The sequence below is a fragment of the Lepidochelys kempii genome, chromosome 4 (assembly GCF_965140265.1).
Source record: "Lepidochelys kempii isolate rLepKem1 chromosome 4, rLepKem1.hap2, whole genome shotgun sequence".
In the NCBI taxonomy this organism is placed as follows: domain Eukaryota; kingdom Metazoa; phylum Chordata; order Testudines; family Cheloniidae; genus Lepidochelys; species Lepidochelys kempii.
In genome coordinates, this window is record NC_133259.1 from 121,005,184 (window position 1) to 121,023,989 (window position 18,806).

An 18,806-nucleotide genomic window follows, 5' to 3' on the forward strand; every position below is an offset into this window, starting at 1 on the left:
TGACCCCTCCTCATCATTTAGTGGTAGTGGACCACATCCACTCTGACTGAATTGGCCTTGTCAACACTAGTTCTCCACTTGTAAAGTAACTCCCTTCTCTTCATGTGCCAGTATATTTATGCCTGTCTCTTCAGATGCATGGAGTGAAAATTACAGAAGTGGGGTATTTTACCCATGAAACCTTATGCCCAAATAAATCTGTTAGTCTTTAAGGTGTCACAGACTCCTTGCTGTTTTTGTGGATACAAACTAACGTGGCTACTCCTCTGATACTTAATATCCTTACAATAATATCAGGTCATATATAAGGAAAGCCAACTGTACAAATATTATTAAAATTTGAGAAGGCCCACAGATCTAGCAGGAGCATCAGCCCAGCCCAACAAGGAGAAACCATTAGACTTGAAAGATAATCCAAAACCCCATGGGTATAACAACTTCTTTTTTTTTTGCCCTGCATTTCTTCAGCTCTGAAGCTTGCAAGTATTTTATCGCTTAGAGTGAAATGATGTTGGGGCATTCTGACTACATAATGTAGATTATAACACTGAGCACACACTGACACAGCCCAACAATTTTTGTCTACCTGCAAGCAAGTTTCCAGCCAAAATCAAAGCATCTTGATGTGCAGAAAGATCCAGTGGGAACCAGGCCGTTGAAAGAAGGGACAAAGCCATTCCAGCCATTCCAATGGTACAGCTCTTCCGAGATTCCTCCAAAGGACTCAGCTGGGAAGCACTGAAAGTTTAATTATGAAATTGTCATACATGTCTTCCTAGGCAAATTTTCAGTCTTATGGAAACTAAGAACAGTGTGGTACATAGTTTTAACTTTATATTTCTTATTAATTAGAAACTACTGATCTATCTGTATGGCTGAACTACCTTTAGTATCTTGATTAAGTATACACACAAAAAGTTTCAGCAAAGATTAACATGGAAGCTGTTGTGCATCCAATGAAGAACTAGAGGGCTTTGCTACTGCAGTGATCACCACCACTACTTAGGGAACCTATGGGTGGACAACAATTAAATAACAATTTGCTAATTTGCATATTTCAATATTAAGGCATGATGGAACACAAAACAATGGTTTGTTATAATGAACTATCGAATTAAAATGCTTGCAAATACGTAATACGTGTTTGGATGCTCTGTTAAAGATGTTTAGAAATAGGCACATACTAAGAATAACAATGGAAAAGGATGTAGATTTAAATGTTTCAAAAGTTAAGCTCAAACACAGCACAGAAACGGTTTCCCTTAGTTCTAGACGTATTGAGGGACACCAGTTAAGATTAGGGGCTAGCCAGGTGTCCAGTTTTCGACCGGAACATTCAGTGGAAAAGGGACCCTGGCAGCTCTTAAAAGTCCGGTTGGCGCGGGGCTGGCAGGCTCCGCGCAGCTCCCAGGAAGTAGCGACATGTCTCTCTGGCTCTTAGGTGGAGGGATGGCTAAGGTGCCTCTGTGCACTGCCCCCACCCTGAGTGCCAACTGCGCAGCTCCCAGTGGCCAGGAACTGCGCCCAATGGGAGCTGCAGGGGAGGCACCTGCAGCACGCAGAGCCGCCTGGCTGCACTTCTGCCTAAGACGGGGGATGATGACATGCCACTGCTTCCCAGGAGCCGCCTGATGTAAGCACCGCCCAAGAGCCCGCTCCCCCTAACACATCCCAACTCCCTGTCCAGCCCGAAGCCCCCTCCCACACCCCAACACCCTGCCCCAACCCAGAGCACCCTCCTGCACCCCAACACCCTACCTGGAGCCCCCTCCCACCATCAATGCACACAACATGTTACCAAAATGAGTTTCTACTCCACAGAGTTTACAATCTAAATTAATACAAGAACAACAAGAGGAAACAACCATTCGGAGAGCTTGGGAAAAGAGAAAGCCAAAAAGACAATAACATGACCATGAAATCATGGAGGAGTACTGCATGCATCTTGAGGGTGGTTTTTATTTGAGGGTGGTTTTGGTTTTATTTATTTTTATTTAAATTATCAATTTTAATCAGCATTTCCATTTGTACTTCAGTTATTTTCTAAAGAAAGGTGAGTTTTTGTTGGTTGATATAACCATTCAAACATGTTGATTTCCAACTAAATAAAGCTTTTGCACTAGATTTGGTAAATCTTTTTGCTACCTAGGAAGGTTTACTATAACTATATACATTTATTGAAGCAATTATATAGTTTAATATTTTCAGGTTCTTATTGGCTGTATATTTTTATATTAGTATACTAGCAAATGGTGAATGATATGTTGCTTATTTACTAGATAATTAACCTTTTGCTCATTTGCGTCAAGCTGCATTAGGATGGTAACTGGAATTTAATTAGACCCAAAACAGCATATAAATTTATTTTTATTAAACAAAACAACTTTAAATGCTTTGGTACATAAACATCTCCTATAAATATGTTTCACATTTACAACTAAACTATAACAAGTTTAGGACTCAACATATTTTGTATTAAATTCGGATTTCATTTTAAACAGGTTTATTTTTAAAAAGTAAAAAAATATAACTTAAAATAAAAAATCCAATTAAAAAACACTTTTTAATTTTTCAAAAATAAAAACAAAAAACCCCAACCCCAAAAAAACTATAGATTTTTATCCATCCTTCTTCCTGGTCAAATATTGATCAGGTCTGAACCTATTCCACCTGTAAAACGAGAAGACTGTAGCTCAAAAAGATTGGCTTTCAGCACACAAACGTCGCACATAGTAAACTGAATGGATTGACTGCTAATTGCAACAGTATTGCAAAATGGAGCCTGGTATAGAAAGATAGAGCAAGATGAACTAAAAAGATACACCATCTTTAAAGAGATTAGACTTCACAACACAACTTCAGGCAACCAGAGAAGCAGCAAGATTTTGAAATTTTACCATAAGTAATGAAATTAAGGCACAAATTCCCCTTGCGATTCAGCCACCAGAAAGGGAGAAAAAACGCTGAAGTCAAAAACATGAGAAAGCATGTGAGAGACTAATTCTGTATATGTGAAAATAGGGAGAGAAACCAGTACCCAAGCAAACATGTGAACTTGAAGGACTTGAACAGAAGCCTAATGTAAGGGAGGAGCAGCCAGGACTGGCTCTAGGCACCAGCAAAGCAAGCACATGCGTGGAGCGGCACACTTCCAGGGGCGATATTCCGGCCATCCTTTTTTTTCCCCCAGCCCCTCTCAGTCAACCAATGAGCCCCTGTGTGAGGCGGGGCAGCGGGTTCAACGCAGGGGTCCCGGCCCAGGGCGGTCCCTGTCCTGGCCTCCTGTTGCCAGCCTTAGACCCGGCCCTAGGAGGAGCACCAAACACAAGCAAAAGAAGCACAGTCGGCATGGGAAGTACAAACAGATGATCGCACTAGTTTATTACTGTATATTTGGTTAACTGAAAATAGCAGATGCAGCAGAAACACACACACACACAAATATAAATAAGAACACTTGGAACAACAAGGTTTGACCAAAACAAAAAATCCCACAAACCAAGCAGATGCACAGCCACGCAACATCTAAAATCAGCTACAATATTTACACCTGTGCAGTAACTGATTTTTAGTGGACATGCAGCAATACACACACTGGTATCCAAAGACAGGATCAAACCCTAACATTAACAAGGCTACAGTAACAGATCTCTTCGGAAGACAGACAGTATCTTAGGACTTTCAAAATCATTTTAGCCACATAAGTGGAAGTATGCACTTCAACTAGTGTGTTCCATTTCTCACAGACTTCCCAATAAAAGCAACTAGGAAGCATCTGCCAGTCCCTTTTAGAAAAACAGCTATACACCAGTTTCCATTGCCAAACACTTACAACACAGACCCAAGGAATAGGCCACGTGAAAAATTCAGACCCCCCCCCACCCCATAAGGCTTTTTTTCCCCCTCTACATATTTTTATTTACCACTCCAGAGTTTATAACATTCCTTCAAAAGCTTGAAAAATACTTCCGCTCCCCCTCTACCACCACAACATTTTGTCCATTTCCATTTGACTCACAAAAAACGATTTTTTCTAACAGTTACAACCAATACCAAAGAATTTCGACTGTATTATTTAAGATTGCGGAAAGTGCTGTTATTTGGTTCAATGCCAGCCTGTGATGAGCCTAATAATTTTAGGCCTGTCTAAATGAAATCTTTAAACAACTGCTAAGTGAGGCTTAACGGGAAATAATTAAAGCAGGGCTTCTGATACCTGAATGAGTGTCCTCTGTTTTTGTTAACCAAGCTGGATGAGCAAGCATCTCAGAGAGGTGATTAAAAAAAGCAGGAAGCATACAGGGAGTGGAAGATGGGAGGGATCAGCAAGGAACTAGAGGGCTTTGCTAATAACAAGAATTTTAGTTATAAGCTGGGGACGCATCAATTAGAAGTAATGGAGGAGGAGAAGGACCTTGGAGTACTGGTTGACCACAGGATAACTATGAGCCGCCAACGTGATATGGCCGTGAAAAAAACTAATGAGGTCTTCGGATACGTTAGGCGAGGTATTTCCAGTAGAGATAAGGAGGTTTTAGTACCGTTATACAAGGCACTGGTAAGACCTCACTTGGAATACTGTGTGCAGTTCTGGTCTCCCACGTTTAAGAAGGATGAATTCAAACTGGAACAGGTACAGAGAAGGGCTACTAGGATGATCCGAGGAATGGAAAACCTGCCTTATGAAGGGAGACTCAAAGAGCTTGGCTTGTTTAGCCTAACCAAAAGAAGGTTGAGGGGATTGCTCTCTATAAATATATCAGAGGGATAAATATCGGAGAGGAATTATTTAAGCTCAGTACCAATGTGGACACAAGAACAAATGGATATAAACTGGCCATCGGGAAGTTTAGACTTGAAATTAGATGAAGGTTTCTCACCATCAGAGGAGTGAAGTTCTGGAATAGTCTTCCAAGGGAAGCAGTGGGCGCAAACATCCTATTTGGCTTCAAGATTAAACTCAGTAAGTTTATGGAGGGGATGGTATGATGGGATAACATGATTTTGGCAATTAATTGATCTTTAAATATTCATGAAAAATAGGCCAAATGGGATGTTAGATGGGGCGGGATCTGAATTACTACAGAGAATTCTTGTGGTTATCTGGCTGGTGAATCTTGCCCACATGCTCAGGGTTCAGCTCATTGCCATATTTGGGGTCGGGAAGGAAGTTTCCTCCAGGGCAGATTGGAAGAGGCCCTGGGGTTTTTTCACCTTCCTCTGTATCATGGGGCTGTATCATGGGGCTGTATTTTTCACCTTCCTCTGTATCATGGGTCACTTGCTGGAGGATTCTCTGCTCCTTGAAGTCTTTAAACCATGATTTGAGGACTTCAATAGCTCAGACATAGGTGAGGTTTTTCGCAAGAGTGGGTGGGTGAGATTCTGTGGCCTGCATTGTGCAGGAGGTCAGACGAGATGATCATAATGGTCCCTTCTGACCTTAATATCTATGAATTCTAGAAGCTTGTATACTGGATGAAGAAACATACCCACAGTGCCATCCTACAGTCCATGTGCAGACTGGAAATGTTGTGGAGAGAAGACACAAAGCTTCACAGCAGCCAAACTGAAAAAATTAAGGAAGATGGTACAATGTTAACAGTATAGGAGATAGCAGCAAAATATATTGTATTTCCATCTTTATCATTTCTTCATTACATGCTATATGACACTAAAGGCACATACATACAGCAAGAAAGTACTGAATTTATTTATATATAGCCCTTTATTAAAAGTATGTTATTTATAGATTATAAAAATACTCACTGTAAGTGCTCTTGTAGTTGATGTTGTCAATGCCTGGGAAACTGCTGAGATAATCCTGGAAAGGTTGTTTTCCATAGTGACATCTGTTGGACTTTGCACCATGTTGTAACCCCTGTACGTTCTGAATCAAACATAATTAACTAACTAAAACATGAGTATATAAAAGTCAAACTGTATCTTGTTAAAAATCGTTAAAATTAAACATGAATGATGGTTGAGGAGATAATTGCACTAAATGTCCACCAGATATTAACAAACAAGATGAAACAATGAAATGCAACACAATCATACCCACATTCTAAATCCCAATTAACTTCATCTTTATAGAATTACATTTTAAACTACAAGCTCTAATGGTATTACTGATGGATGCACTAAAGCAGTTTTTTTTTTTAAAATAGCTGATCTCATTGCACTGCCAGTGCATAGCAACAGACTGATTTTCAATACCTAACTAAGCTCTTTATAAGTTATCCCCTTCTAGCATTGGCTCTTAGTTTCTGCTTAAACATATCTAACTGTTTCAGACCACAAAGTAGTGAAATTGCTTCCTTCGAGTATTAAATGAAAAGCTTAAAAGCTTTGCAATCTGTATTTTATACTATTTCTTAATTTGTTTTAGCTTTATTGTTTCTGTAGCACTGTGCACACATGACATTTTACAAATAAGATAATCAAGTCCCTGCCCTCAAAGAGTTTACAACCTAAGACCTGAACCCTGCAACTTAATCCACACAGTAGGCTCTTATAACTGTATGGCTCAGGCTGTCTCCAGACTCAAGAGAAACTGTAAAGGTATATTATTAAGAACATAGTTGGCAGTAAGGGAGAGTAATGGGGGACACACTATCATATTAAAAATTAAAAACCTTAAACACAATAATTCACTTCTAAGTCACTCTGATCCTCATGTTTTATAAAGGGAGAGTTTGAGGTTATAATGAAATACTTTAATATTGAATCATGTAATGCAGGTGGCTTCTCCCATCCTTGGAAATGTACAAAATGGATTTACATTTTTACATCAGTTTTTGTTTTGAAGTGTAAGAAAGATGATAAAAATGACTGTAAATTACAGCACCTTAAGTGAAAGGCAATGTGAGTGTAGACATGTCAAATAAGATCTGTTTCCTACTTCACCAACAAATGCTTGGTTGACTGATTGATTGATTTTGAATGCTCATAGCTATGAGAGCACAAACTGGATTTTTTTCTGCCTAGCTGACTCATTGCTGGTGGTGATGACACAGGCAGAATTCCCAGATTGATTTGCTGATCTAGGCATCAAGAATATGGAAAGAGACAGTTACCTACCTTTCTGTAACTGTTTTTCTTGAAGATGTGTTGCACATGCCCATTCCACTGCAGGTGTGTGTATGGCTAGTGCACAGATATCAGATCCCTCCCCCCCCCCCCACAGCAGTACACATAAGGGTGATTTGAGCACGCACAGTCACCATTCATAGAATCATAGAATATCAGAGTTGGAAGGGACCTCAGGAGGTCATCTAGTCCAACCCCCTGCTCAAAGCAGGACCAATCTCCAACTAAATCATCCCAGCCAGGGCTTTGTCAAGCCTGACCTTAAAAACTTCTAAGGAAGGGGATTCCACCACCTCCCTAGGTAACGCATTCCAGTGTTTCACCACCCTCCTAGTGAAAAAGTTTTTCCTAATATCCAACCTAAACCTCCCCCACTGCAACTTGAGACCATTACTCCTCATTCTGTCATCTGCTACCAATGAGAACAGTCTAGATCCATCCTCTTTGGAACCCCCTTTCAGGAAGCTGAAAGCAGCTATCAAATCCCCCCTCATTCTTCTCTTCCGTAGACTAAACAAACCCAGTTCCCTCAGCCTCTCCTCATAAGTCATGTGTTCCAGTCCCCTAATCATTTTTTCTGCCCTCCGCTGGACGCTTTCCAATTTTTTCACATCCTTCTTGTAGTGTGGGGCCCAAAACTGGACACAGTACGACATCGGTAAGGCCTCACCGATGTCGAACAGAGGGGAACGATCATGTCCCTCGATCTGCTGGCAATGCCCCTATTTATACAGCCCAAAATGCCACGAGCCTTCTTGGCAACAGCAGCACACTGGTGACTCATATCCAGCTTCTCGTCCACTGTCACCCCTAGGTCCTTTTCTGCAGAACTGCTGCCTAGGGACCGAATGGCTAATCTGTAGCAATGTATGGGATTCTTCCGTCCTAAGTGCAGGACTCTGCACTTGTCCTTGTTGAACCTCATCAGATTTCTTTTGGCCCAATCCTCTAATTTGTCTAGGGCGCTCTGTATCCTATCCCTACCCTCCATCATATCTACCTCTCCTCCCTGTTTAGTGTCATCTGCAAACTTGCCGAGGGTGCAATCCATGCACCCTCCAGATCATTAATGAAGATACTGAACAAAACCGGCCCCAGGACCGACCCTTGGGGCACTCCACTTGATACCGGCTGCCAACTAGACATGGAGCCATTGATCACTACCTGTTGAGCCCGATGATCTAGCCAACTTTCTATCCACCTTATAGTCCATTCCTCCACCCATACTACTTTAACTTGCTGGCAAGAATACTGTGGGAGACCGCGTCAAAAGCTTTGCTAAAGTCAAGGAATAACACGTCCACTGCTTTCCCCTCATCCACAGAGCCAGTTATCTCGTCATAGGAGGCCATTAGGTCAGTCAGGCATGACTTGCCCTTTGTGAATCCATGCTGACTGTTCCTGATCCCTTTCCTCTCCTCTAAGTGCTTCAAAATTGGTTCCTTAAGGACCTGCTCCATGATTTTTCCAGGAACTGAGGTGAGGCTGACTGGCCTGTAGTTCTCCAGATCCTCCTCCTTCCTTTTTTAAAAGATGGGCACTACATTAGCCTTTTTCCAGTCGTCCAGGACCTCCCCCGATCACCATGAGTTTTCAAAGATAATGGCCAATGGCTCTGCAATCACATCAACCAACTCCTTCAGCAGTCTCGGATGCAGTGCATCCGGCCCCATGGATTTGTGCTCGTCCAGCTTTTCTAAATCATCCAGAACCACTTCTTTCTTCACAGAGGGCTGGTCACCTCCTCCCCATGCTGTGCTGCCCAGTGCAGTAGTCTGGGAGCTGACCTTGTTCGTGAAGACAGAGGCAAAAAAAGCATTGAGTACATTAGCTTTTTCCACATCCTCTGTCACTAGGTTGCCTCCCTCATTCAGTAATGGGCCCACGCTTTCCTTGACTTTCTTCGTGTTGCTAATACACCTGAAGAAACCCTTCTTGTTACTCTTAACATCTCTTGCTAGCTGCAACTCCAGGTGTGATTTGGCCTTCCTGATTTCACTCCTGTATGCCTGAGCAATATTTTTATACTCCTCCCTGGTCACTTGTCTAATCATCCACTTCTTGTAAGCTTTTTTGTGTTTAAGATCAGCAAGGATTTCACTGTTAAGCCAAGCTGGTCACCTGCCATATTTACTATTCTTTCTACACATCGGGGTGGTTTGTCCCTGTAACCTCAATAAGGATTCTTTAAAATACAGCCAGCTCTCCTGGACTCCCTTCCCCTTCATGTTATTCTCCCAGGGGATCTTGCCCATCCGTTCCCTGAGGGAGTCAAAGTCTGCTTTTCTGAAGTCCAGGGTCCGTATTCTGCTGCTCTCCTTTCTTCCTTGTGTCAGGATCCTGAACTTGACCATCTCATGGTCACTGCCTCCCAGGTTCCCCTCCACTTTTGCTTCCCCTACAATTCTTCCCGGTTTGTGAGCAGCAGGTCAAGAAGAGCTCTGCTCCTTGTTGGTTCCTCCAGCACTTGCACCAGGAAATTGTCTCCTACATTTCCTGGATTGTCTGTGCACCTCTGTATTGCTCTCCTAGCAAATATCAGTGTGATTGAAGTCTCCCATGAGAACCAGGGCCTGCGATTTAGTAACTTCCATTAGATGCCGGAAGAAAGCCTCGTACACCTCATCCCCCTGGTCCGGTGGTCTATAGCAGACTCCCACCATTAGATCACCCTTGTTGCTCACGCTTCTAAACTTAATCCAGAGACACTCAGGTTTTTCTGCAGTTTCATATCGGAGCTCTGAGCAGTCATACTGCTCTCTTACATACAATGCAACTCCCCCACCTTTTCTGCCCTGCCTGTCCATCCATGACAGTACTCCAATCATGTGAGTTATCCCACCAAGTCTCTGTTATTCCAATCACATCATAATTCCTTGACTGTGCCAGGACTTCCAGTTCTCCCTGCTTGTTTCCCAAGCTTCTTGTATGTGTGTATAGGCACTTAAGGTAACTCGCTGATCATCCATCTTTCTCAGTATGAGGCAGGAGCCCTCCCTGCTCACACGCTCCTGCTTCCTCCCAGTATCCCACTTCCCTACTTACCTCAGGGCTTTGGTCTCCTTCCCCCGGTGAACCTAGTTTAAAGCCCTCCTCACTAGGTTAGCCAGCCTGCTTGTGAAGATGCTCTTCCCTCTCTTTGTTAGGCGGAGCCCGTCTCTGCCTAGCACTCCTCCTTGGAACACCATCCCATGGTCGAAGAATCCAAAGCCTTCTCTCCGACACCACCTGTGTAGCCATTTGTTGACTTCCGTGATTCGACGGTCTCTACCCGGGCCTTTTCCTTCCACAGGGAGGATGGACGAGACCACCACTTGTACCTCAAACTCCTTTATGCTTCTTCCCAGAGCCACGAAGTCTGAAGTGATCTGCTCAAGGTCATTCTTGGCAGTATCATTGGTGCCCACATGGAGAAGCAGGAAGGGGTAGCAATCCGAGGGCTTGGTGAGTCTCACTGTGTGGTGGTCTAAGAGGGGGAGCCACCCCACATCCCCCTCAGTTCCTTTGTGCCATTGTGACTCCAATGCAGAAGTGAAGGTGGGCAGGTTGTGAAATGGACATCTTGAAGAACCACAGGTACAGAAAAATAGGTAACCGTTTCTTCTTTGAGTGATTCCACATCAGAATTCCACTGTAGGTGACTCACAAGCAAGTGGCAGAGGAGGTGGATTCAGAGTCTATCTGAACAGTGATTGCAGGATCACCCGTCCAAAACTGGCATCATCTCTGGACTGACAGATGATGGTGTAAATGATAGGGCAATCCAGTTTCCTCTAAGATATTTTTCCCCACTCTGTGGGGAAGGAAGATTGAGCAGGCAGATGTACTGCTCTTAACTCCCTCACATTTATGTGAGTTTCTAGGTCTTGAGATGACCAAAGACCTTGTGTCTTCAGGGACCCAATGTGAGCTCCCCAACCTAAAGATGATGTGTCCGTGACTAGAGTGAGTATTAGTAGCGCGGGAAGGGAGGGAATGCCCATGCACACCTTTAGAGAATCTATCCACCAGACTAGAAACACCAAGACTAGCTCTGTCACTCGTACCACTTGTCCAAATGGTGACAACTCGGGGCATATACTTATGTTAGCCATGCTTGCAGCTTACTGAACTGCAGTCTGGCCTTTTGCACTGTGTAAGTACATGTTTCCATGTAATCCAGCAGCCTGAGACACGTGTGCTGTTGTGAGCAAACAAGCTTTCATTGGAAATCCTAGATCTCAAATGCTTTCAAACTTGTTTTGTAGTAGAAAAGCTCTGGCCTCTGTAGAGATGAGGACTGTTCCAATGAATTTGATTGTCTATACAGGTTTCAATATTGATTTTTCTCGATTCACTAGGAGCCCCAGAGCATTGAATATGGATAAAGGGGTGGATATCCTAGAAATGACCAGCGATTCTGATCAGCCTCTGATCAACTAGTCATCCAGGTATGGAGAAGACAGATACCTAATTTTCAAAGATGAGCTGCTACCACCACCAAGCAATTTGTGAATACCCAATGAGCACCTGCCAGGCTGAAGGGAAGCATTGTGAACTGATAGTGTCAACTATTCGCGAGATGTAGCTGTTTAAGCACTCAAAAGGAATAAAAAAAAGTCACTAAACAAATATTCCAAACAATTATATGTACATATATATAATGTCATTCACAAGTAGCTCAATAGAGTTAATCAAATCTATTCCATGCTCTTCTTACTACATTCTTTTGCACACTAAGTCAATGTCATTTCTCAACTGAGCATGTCCTTGGAAGAAATTGCATTCCAAGGCTTCTTGGGCTTCGATCACCATAATCTGCAGGCAAGGAAAAGTAGTTTGTGGAAGCTAATAAGATACTTAGCGAAAGCCAGGGGCACTTTGGAGAGAGCAGCACATTAGCCAGGGTTTCTTTTTGCCCAAATGTGTTCTTTCTCACTGTTCCATAGTAGGTAGTGCACCCTATGATGCAGGGAAAGATGGTTAACGAAGTGGGCAGGGTGGGGGAGGCAGGTTAGTCGGTGAGGAGAGCCGCACGGATAAAAGGTGGGGTGGGATGAGACAGGGCCATGTGCCCAATGGGGCACGGAGCACCATGCCTCCAGGGATGAAGCCCGTACTACAGGATCAAAGGTGAAGTTGGCTTGATTTCAGCTCCCCTTTACTTCTTCCCCGGGGTTGGCTTGGGGTTAGCTACACAGCTGTTTTCAGAAATCAAACCCTGGAAGCTGGGTGATTGGAAAGGGGTCCTGCTAGCTGATTTTTGGTTTTAAATCTACTTTCTTGGCTCCCTGCAGCTCAGGTCAGGCAAATGTCTTCTTCCCCGGCTCTGGCTCTCCCTTTTACAAACCTATTGGCTCAAATCCAGGCTGGAAGAAAGGGAGGCTCGGCTGAAATTAACCAACCCCAGCCATACTGGGCTGCAGTGTACAGAGCTGATCTTGGCGCTCCTTGTCCCAGTCTCCTGGTCCCAGGGAAGGGATAATTGATGCTAGGGTAACCATGTGAAGTTTTACTTTGTTCAGGAATTTGTTCAACTCCCTTAGAGCTAATATGGGCCTGAGACCTCCTTTTGTCTTGAGGGTCAAGAAGTAACATGAATAGAAACCTTTTCTCCTAAGGTCCAACAGTACTTCCTCTCTGGCCCCTGTCTGGAGAAGAGACTGGACCTCCTGCTGAGGGGCAGTCTTATGAAAGTGGTTCCTGAACAGAGACCGGGGGGGGGGGGGGAGGGAGTCTGAAGTACATTGGATGGCACACACCTGTTCCACTGTGCTTAAGATCCTCTGCTCTGATGTTGTGTGCGTCCTGGCACCTAGAAATCAGGACAAAAAAAAATTGAAAACAAAAAAGGTGGGACGGAAGTGAGGAGACTGGTATACAGTCCTCAACAACCCCATCAAAATGCCTGCCTGGAAGAGGTAGCTGGATGGGATGAGCTCACTGACACTAAAGAGAAGGGCGCCTTTTATAGCTCCTTCTCCTTTTCCTAGGCAGATCTTGGGGACACCAACGCTATGGTATCCTAAGGGTTGTTGTTGATGAAAATGCTTTCTTTTAGTCACTGGAGTGGTCACTGTTGCCCTGGAATCTTAAAGACTTTGAAGCCTGTCATTTCCCTCAGAGAACAGGGTAAGGCCTTCAAACAGAAGGTTCTGTATGATCTGCTGTACTTCTGTGGGTCATCCAGAGGACTGTAATCATGACCGCCTTCTCCTGGCACTGCTGAATCTTCACTATCCAGACTGTCCTGGACGGCAGTCTCAGCGACTAGTTAGCCCTTCTCCTCCACCACAGAGAACTCTTGCTTGAAATCCTCTGGTAATTTGAATCATAGAATATCAGGGTTGGAAGGGACCCCAGAAGGTCATCTAGTCCAACCCCCTGCTCAAAGCAGGACCAATTCCCAGTTAAATCATCCCAGCCAGGGCTTTGTCAAGCCTGACCTTAAAAACCTCTAAGGAAGGAGATTCTACCACCTCCCTAGGTAACGCATTCCAGTGTTTCACCACCCTCTTAGTGAAAAAGTTTTTCCTAATATCCAATCTAAACCTTCCCCACTGCAACTTGAGACCATTACTCTTCGTTCTGTCATCTGCTACCATTGAGAACAGTCTAGAGCCATCCTCTTTGGAACCCCCTTTCAGGTAGTTGAAAGCAGCTATCAAATCCCCCCTCATTCTTCTCTTCTGCAGGCTAAACAATCCCAGCTCCCTCAGCCTCTCCTCATAACTCATGTGTTCCAGTCCCCTAATCATTTTTGTTGCCCTTCGCTGGACTCTCTCCAATTTATCCACATCCTTCTTGAAGTGTGGGGCCCAAAACTGGACACAGTACTCCAGATGAGGCCTCACCAATGTCGAATAGAGGGGAACGATCACGTCCCTCGATCTGCTCGCTATGCCCCTTTGTCCTCAATTTAGCAATATTCTCCCAGAGTATGTATTCTTATCGACTCAGGAGCGTCTGCTGGTTTGCAATCCCAAACTGCAGGCCTCCTAAGGAATAAAGTTTATGACCAAACGAGTCTAGTCTTTGCTCTTACCTGTGGAGGCTTGGTAACCCTGCCTTTCCCACTCATTAGCAACTCCTACTACAACAGAACACAGAGCTGGTGATAGAAAACATGTGTATACCCTTTAGAGGGAACAAAATACCTCCAGTCAGCTCATTTCACTGTAAGAGCTAGGGAAGAGGGTGTCTGCCACAGAGTCTTGACCAGTTCCACGACTGCTTCATTGACTGGCAGATCAATCTTAGAAAGGGTGGCAAATATTAGAATGTTCACCAACTTGTGAGAATTCTTCAGTGCCAAAACTGAAACCAGTTTCAGTGGGTCCTGTGGTCTTCGGAGGAGATCAATCTCCCACTGCTTCATCTGGTGACAAAGACAAGGATGCAGCCAGCATCTGAAGTGGTGGCAACTCCATAATCTATGGTGGAGGAGCTACCCAAGAAGGCTGGCTGGCCAGGACCAGTCAGAATACTGGACACTGGAGAGATGCTCTTGGGGCCCAGTACCCATTTCAACGTCAGATATTGGAGAACAATGTTCCTGGTACTGTCACATCTGATGCAGTCCCCACAACTGACAAGATGGTTGAAATGAGGTCCTGACTAGAAGAGGGATGCCCCATGCAGCCCAGAGTGGCTACTGGTATGGACCCAGGACCCATCTTTATCCAGGCCATTGCTCTTTAGGGAAAGGCCAATGTTTGGGTTGCTGCATTATTCATGGCCCTGACGATCTTGAAGGAAGGTAAGTGCACTGTGCCCCAGGTGAGATACAGAGGGTTGCACTTCCAAGTCCGAGCAGTCAGAAGCTTCACATAATGGAGACACTGATGCTGACTCTACCAAAAAGAGGTAACCTGAACCTGGGGATGGCGATACCAAAGGAAGAAAGGGAGCCTCCCTCTTGATAGAACTGGTTTGAGAAGAGGACTAGATAGTGGTACTGGGGGCTTCTCAATGCGGTGAGGGTTGAGCCGTAGGTGCAGGAAGCAGTTGGATGGTTTCCAATGCTGGTGAAACCTGCACCGAGACACTGCATATGCCTCTTGCGTAGATGGGAACAGCATCGACCGTTGGCTCCTCAAATGCTTCTTAGGGAACAGCCTCACAGACCTAGCACAGGCCCAGAGGCATCAAGCCCCTCTTAATAGGCGAGGCTCCTGGCGCAGCTCTCTCTGCTACATGCTTAGAGTCCTTGCTCCTATCTCATCTCAACACCAATGTGGAAGAACAAGATACTGAACCCAAGGAAGGTCTGGGTCTCTTCTACAGTACCAAGGATCAGGAACACGGAGCTGAAGATACATGTGATGGAGCGCTGTGTACAGATGGTGAAGTATTTGGGGCACTCTCCCCTCGCACTGTTTCAGCTGGAGGGTTGAGGTACTGCTTCCATAAGCAAGCGCTTGCGTTTCGCTGCTCTATCCTTACTGTGGTTTGAAGCCTTTGCAGATGTGACACTTGTCACTAATGTCAGCCCAGTACTGAATGAAAAGAAATGATCCAAAAGGACACAAACAGAAACCTAACACTAATTCACTTGAGAAACTAACAACTAACAATAAATAACAACTATTTATGATGAGTGAGAAATGCAAACGAATAAACAAGTCTGAGATTGCTCTGACAACCATCACTGGCAGTAAGAAGGAAGGGGAGGGGGAAGTTGGGGACAACTCTCTTATACCAGCACACAGCGCTTGTGGCAGCAGAGGGCACTCAAGCCAGGCTGACTGATACTGCTGAGGTGGGAAAAAAAAATCTGACATCTTTGCACGAGGCACACACACATCTACAGTGGAATTGCCATGGGAAATCACACAAAGAACCACTCAAAATTTCATTTTATAGACCCTTTTAAGACTATTACCATGCTTTAATCAGTCTAATATACTCATGTAAAATCAAAAAAATGCTCTTTCATAAAGCACATTTTGCACCTCATTATATGAGATTACATCTTTCATCACTGAATGTTTAATTTCATAGCATTTGGTAAACTTTAATATTGGAGAAAATAATATAAGCATAGAATTAAAATAACTATCACTTAAAGGTTAAACAGAAGAAAGCTCTAATGCAGCAAAACACCCTACTACGTTAACACAACATGCAATAGTTTTAAGGACGAAAAACCTTTTCCTCCAGATTAGAATACATTTGACTTATTTTATATTATTCCATTACATATAAGAGGTTTGGTTTTAAATGTAAGAGGGAAAAGAGATGCACTTGAAAACACAAATTATTTTAATAGACAGAATGACCAGAAAAAAGGGATTGATTTGGTATATATGAACAGGTCATATACAAAAAAAGACAGCAATTCATGGGAGCTGCCTTACCTAATGAGAACGGTGATCCATATAATTCAGTATTTTGTCAGAGACTGATCAGAGCCTGATGCTTCAGAAAAGTTTTTGGAAAACCTATTGTGCCATTTATGGAATTACCATCCTCCCAATACAGAAAGTTTCTTCCTGATCTCATCAGTTGATGGTTGAATTATGTCTTGAAACATGATGTTTATATCCCTTTTTAAAAACATATACTAATTTACTTATGGGTGGTTTCATTAATATAAAATGCCACTGCCATGGAGTAATGAGTTTCACGGATTTGAATTTTGTGTTAAAAAGTATTCCCTTTTATCAGTTTTAAATTTATTGCCTTTCACTTTCATTGAGTGTCCAATGGCAGTAAGGTTAAATGAAAGACAGATGTGACATTGGGTGCTCCAGATTATCTTATGCCATTCCTTATTTTAATACCTCTGCCACACTGCCTCTTCTTTGTCTCTTTTGAGAGCTAAACATTCCCAGCCTTTTCACTCTAAGTTTGTTCATTCTTCTAACCATTTTCATCATACATCTCTGGATCCCTTCTATTATTCCCATGTTTTTTGAGATAGGGTGACCAGTACATTTAGGCCACAAAAACAGATTTTTCAAGTTTCATGAAACCTACAATAATATGAATAGAATTAAGAATTATTTTTAAATTTTAATTAAAACAATTTACTTAACTATTTCCTTCTGGTGTTAGAATCATAGAATATAAGGGTTGGAAGCGACCTCAGGAGGTCATCTAGTCCAACCCCCTGCTCAAAGCAGGACCAATCCCCAATTTTTGCCCCAGATCCCTAAATGGCCCCCTCAGGGATTGAACTCACAACCCGTTAGCATTCTAGGCACAACAGCAATGTGCTTGTGGATGAAAACTAAAGGTTCAGTTCACTAAATAGACCGGTCTAATTTCACAGCTCAAGCTAAATGAAGTGCAAAATGTAAACAAACAGCAAAAATGACTGACAAATAATTAGATTTCTAGTATTAACTTTTAATAATTCTAATGGATTAGGAGCAAAGGGAAGATTTTTTTAAAACCATCACTGCAGTGGATAAAATCTCCTAAGTTTTGATGCTAATTTTAGGCTCTTATGTATAAAAGGCTTAATTTTCAAAGTGCTGAGGATTCGCAGCTCTGATTGACTCTAAAGGGTCTGCACCCTTGAAAAAAAAATCAAGCCTAAGACCTCAATCCTGAAAAGAGATACTGAAGTAAATGAAGATACTCACAGTGCATAAAATTAAGCACATGCTTAAGTCTTTGTGGCAACAACAGAGCACTTAACAGAATTTACACACTTAACTGTGGCCAGTGTTTCTCGAACTAGAGCAAGGCAAATGCAATTCTGCAAATACTGTACCTGGTGATAGTGCTCACTGCGAAGTGAGATGGAGGCTGAGTCTCATGCATTAGGAGTTTCAAGTAGACACTGCTTTGGTCTCTTGCCACTGCCACTACTGGATCAGCCTGTCCTTGGTCACAATTATAAAACAGCTTTGGAACAAGTCTTAAATAAAGCAGAAAACAAGTAAAATAGTAAGCAAATCCCTTTTTACAAAGATAGATATCACAAAAACTGATCTAATGTACAATTTAGGCAGACATGTGGGTAAATCTGTGTTGATTTTTAAAATGACAATTGTTACTCTAAACTCAAACTCACTTTCTCCTCAAACATTTACCTCAAAGGAATCATTTATATCTTTACTGGAGACTTGAAGACCACCTTCTTTTCCAATTTTACCTTTACCCTCACTGTCCTCTATTGTGGCCACTAGCATTCCAGTCAGGAATATAACAGATTTACACTGGAAACAAAGTAATTTAAAAATATCTGCAGCAGTGATTGGTGCTGAGTAACAAACAATTTTCTTCCCCTGCCTCTTTCCCTCTCTAAGACTGATCTCACTTCCAGAGTGAGAACACATGCCAAGAAGATCTTTAGCTTCTGACTCCAAATAATTCACAGAGTGACACATACACACACTCTGGCAAGTCAACTGACTAATTTTACCATGTTAGAAAAGCCGTAGTGCACTGAAAACTGAATGTTGAGTCAGATTTCTTGTGTAAACTATAGTGGGATGTTACAATTCATTTTTGTTAACATAGATGGAATTTAAAAGCACTAGACAATATAATTTAGTGACAGGATAACCCATTGACCAATACTTCCTGATTGTTCACCCTGGATTTTGAGGATCTCTCTTTTGCAGGCTTGTATAAACCACTTCAACTTCTGACAACAATTCTTTCCCAATCCCTGCCCTCTCCATTGTCACCCACTATTCTGGCAACTTTCCCTTCATTCAAAAGACAAAGGCAGACAAACAGTCTTTTGTGACACTAGCTTATGTGCTACACCACTGAAT

At 42.9% G+C, this 18,806-nt stretch overlaps 1 protein-coding gene across 8 annotated transcripts in view; it reads right to left on the reverse strand.

Moving 5' to 3' along the window:
- The window catches only part of HTT (huntingtin), a 182,505-nt gene that overhangs the window by 104,113 nt on the left and 59,586 nt on the right, over positions 1-18,806 (reverse strand). For all 8 annotated transcript variants that reach the window (XM_073342650.1, XM_073342649.1, XM_073342651.1 and 5 more), the window contains 4 exons: positions 17,795-17,941; positions 5,770-5,890; positions 5,493-5,569; positions 587-738 (listed from right to left, as the gene is read on the reverse strand). In XM_073342650.1, coding sequence (XP_073198751.1) covers positions 587-738; positions 5,493-5,569; positions 5,770-5,890; positions 17,795-17,941 — 497 coding nt within the window. The remainder of the gene's footprint in view (positions 1-586; positions 739-5,492; positions 5,570-5,769; positions 5,891-17,794; positions 17,942-18,806) is intronic.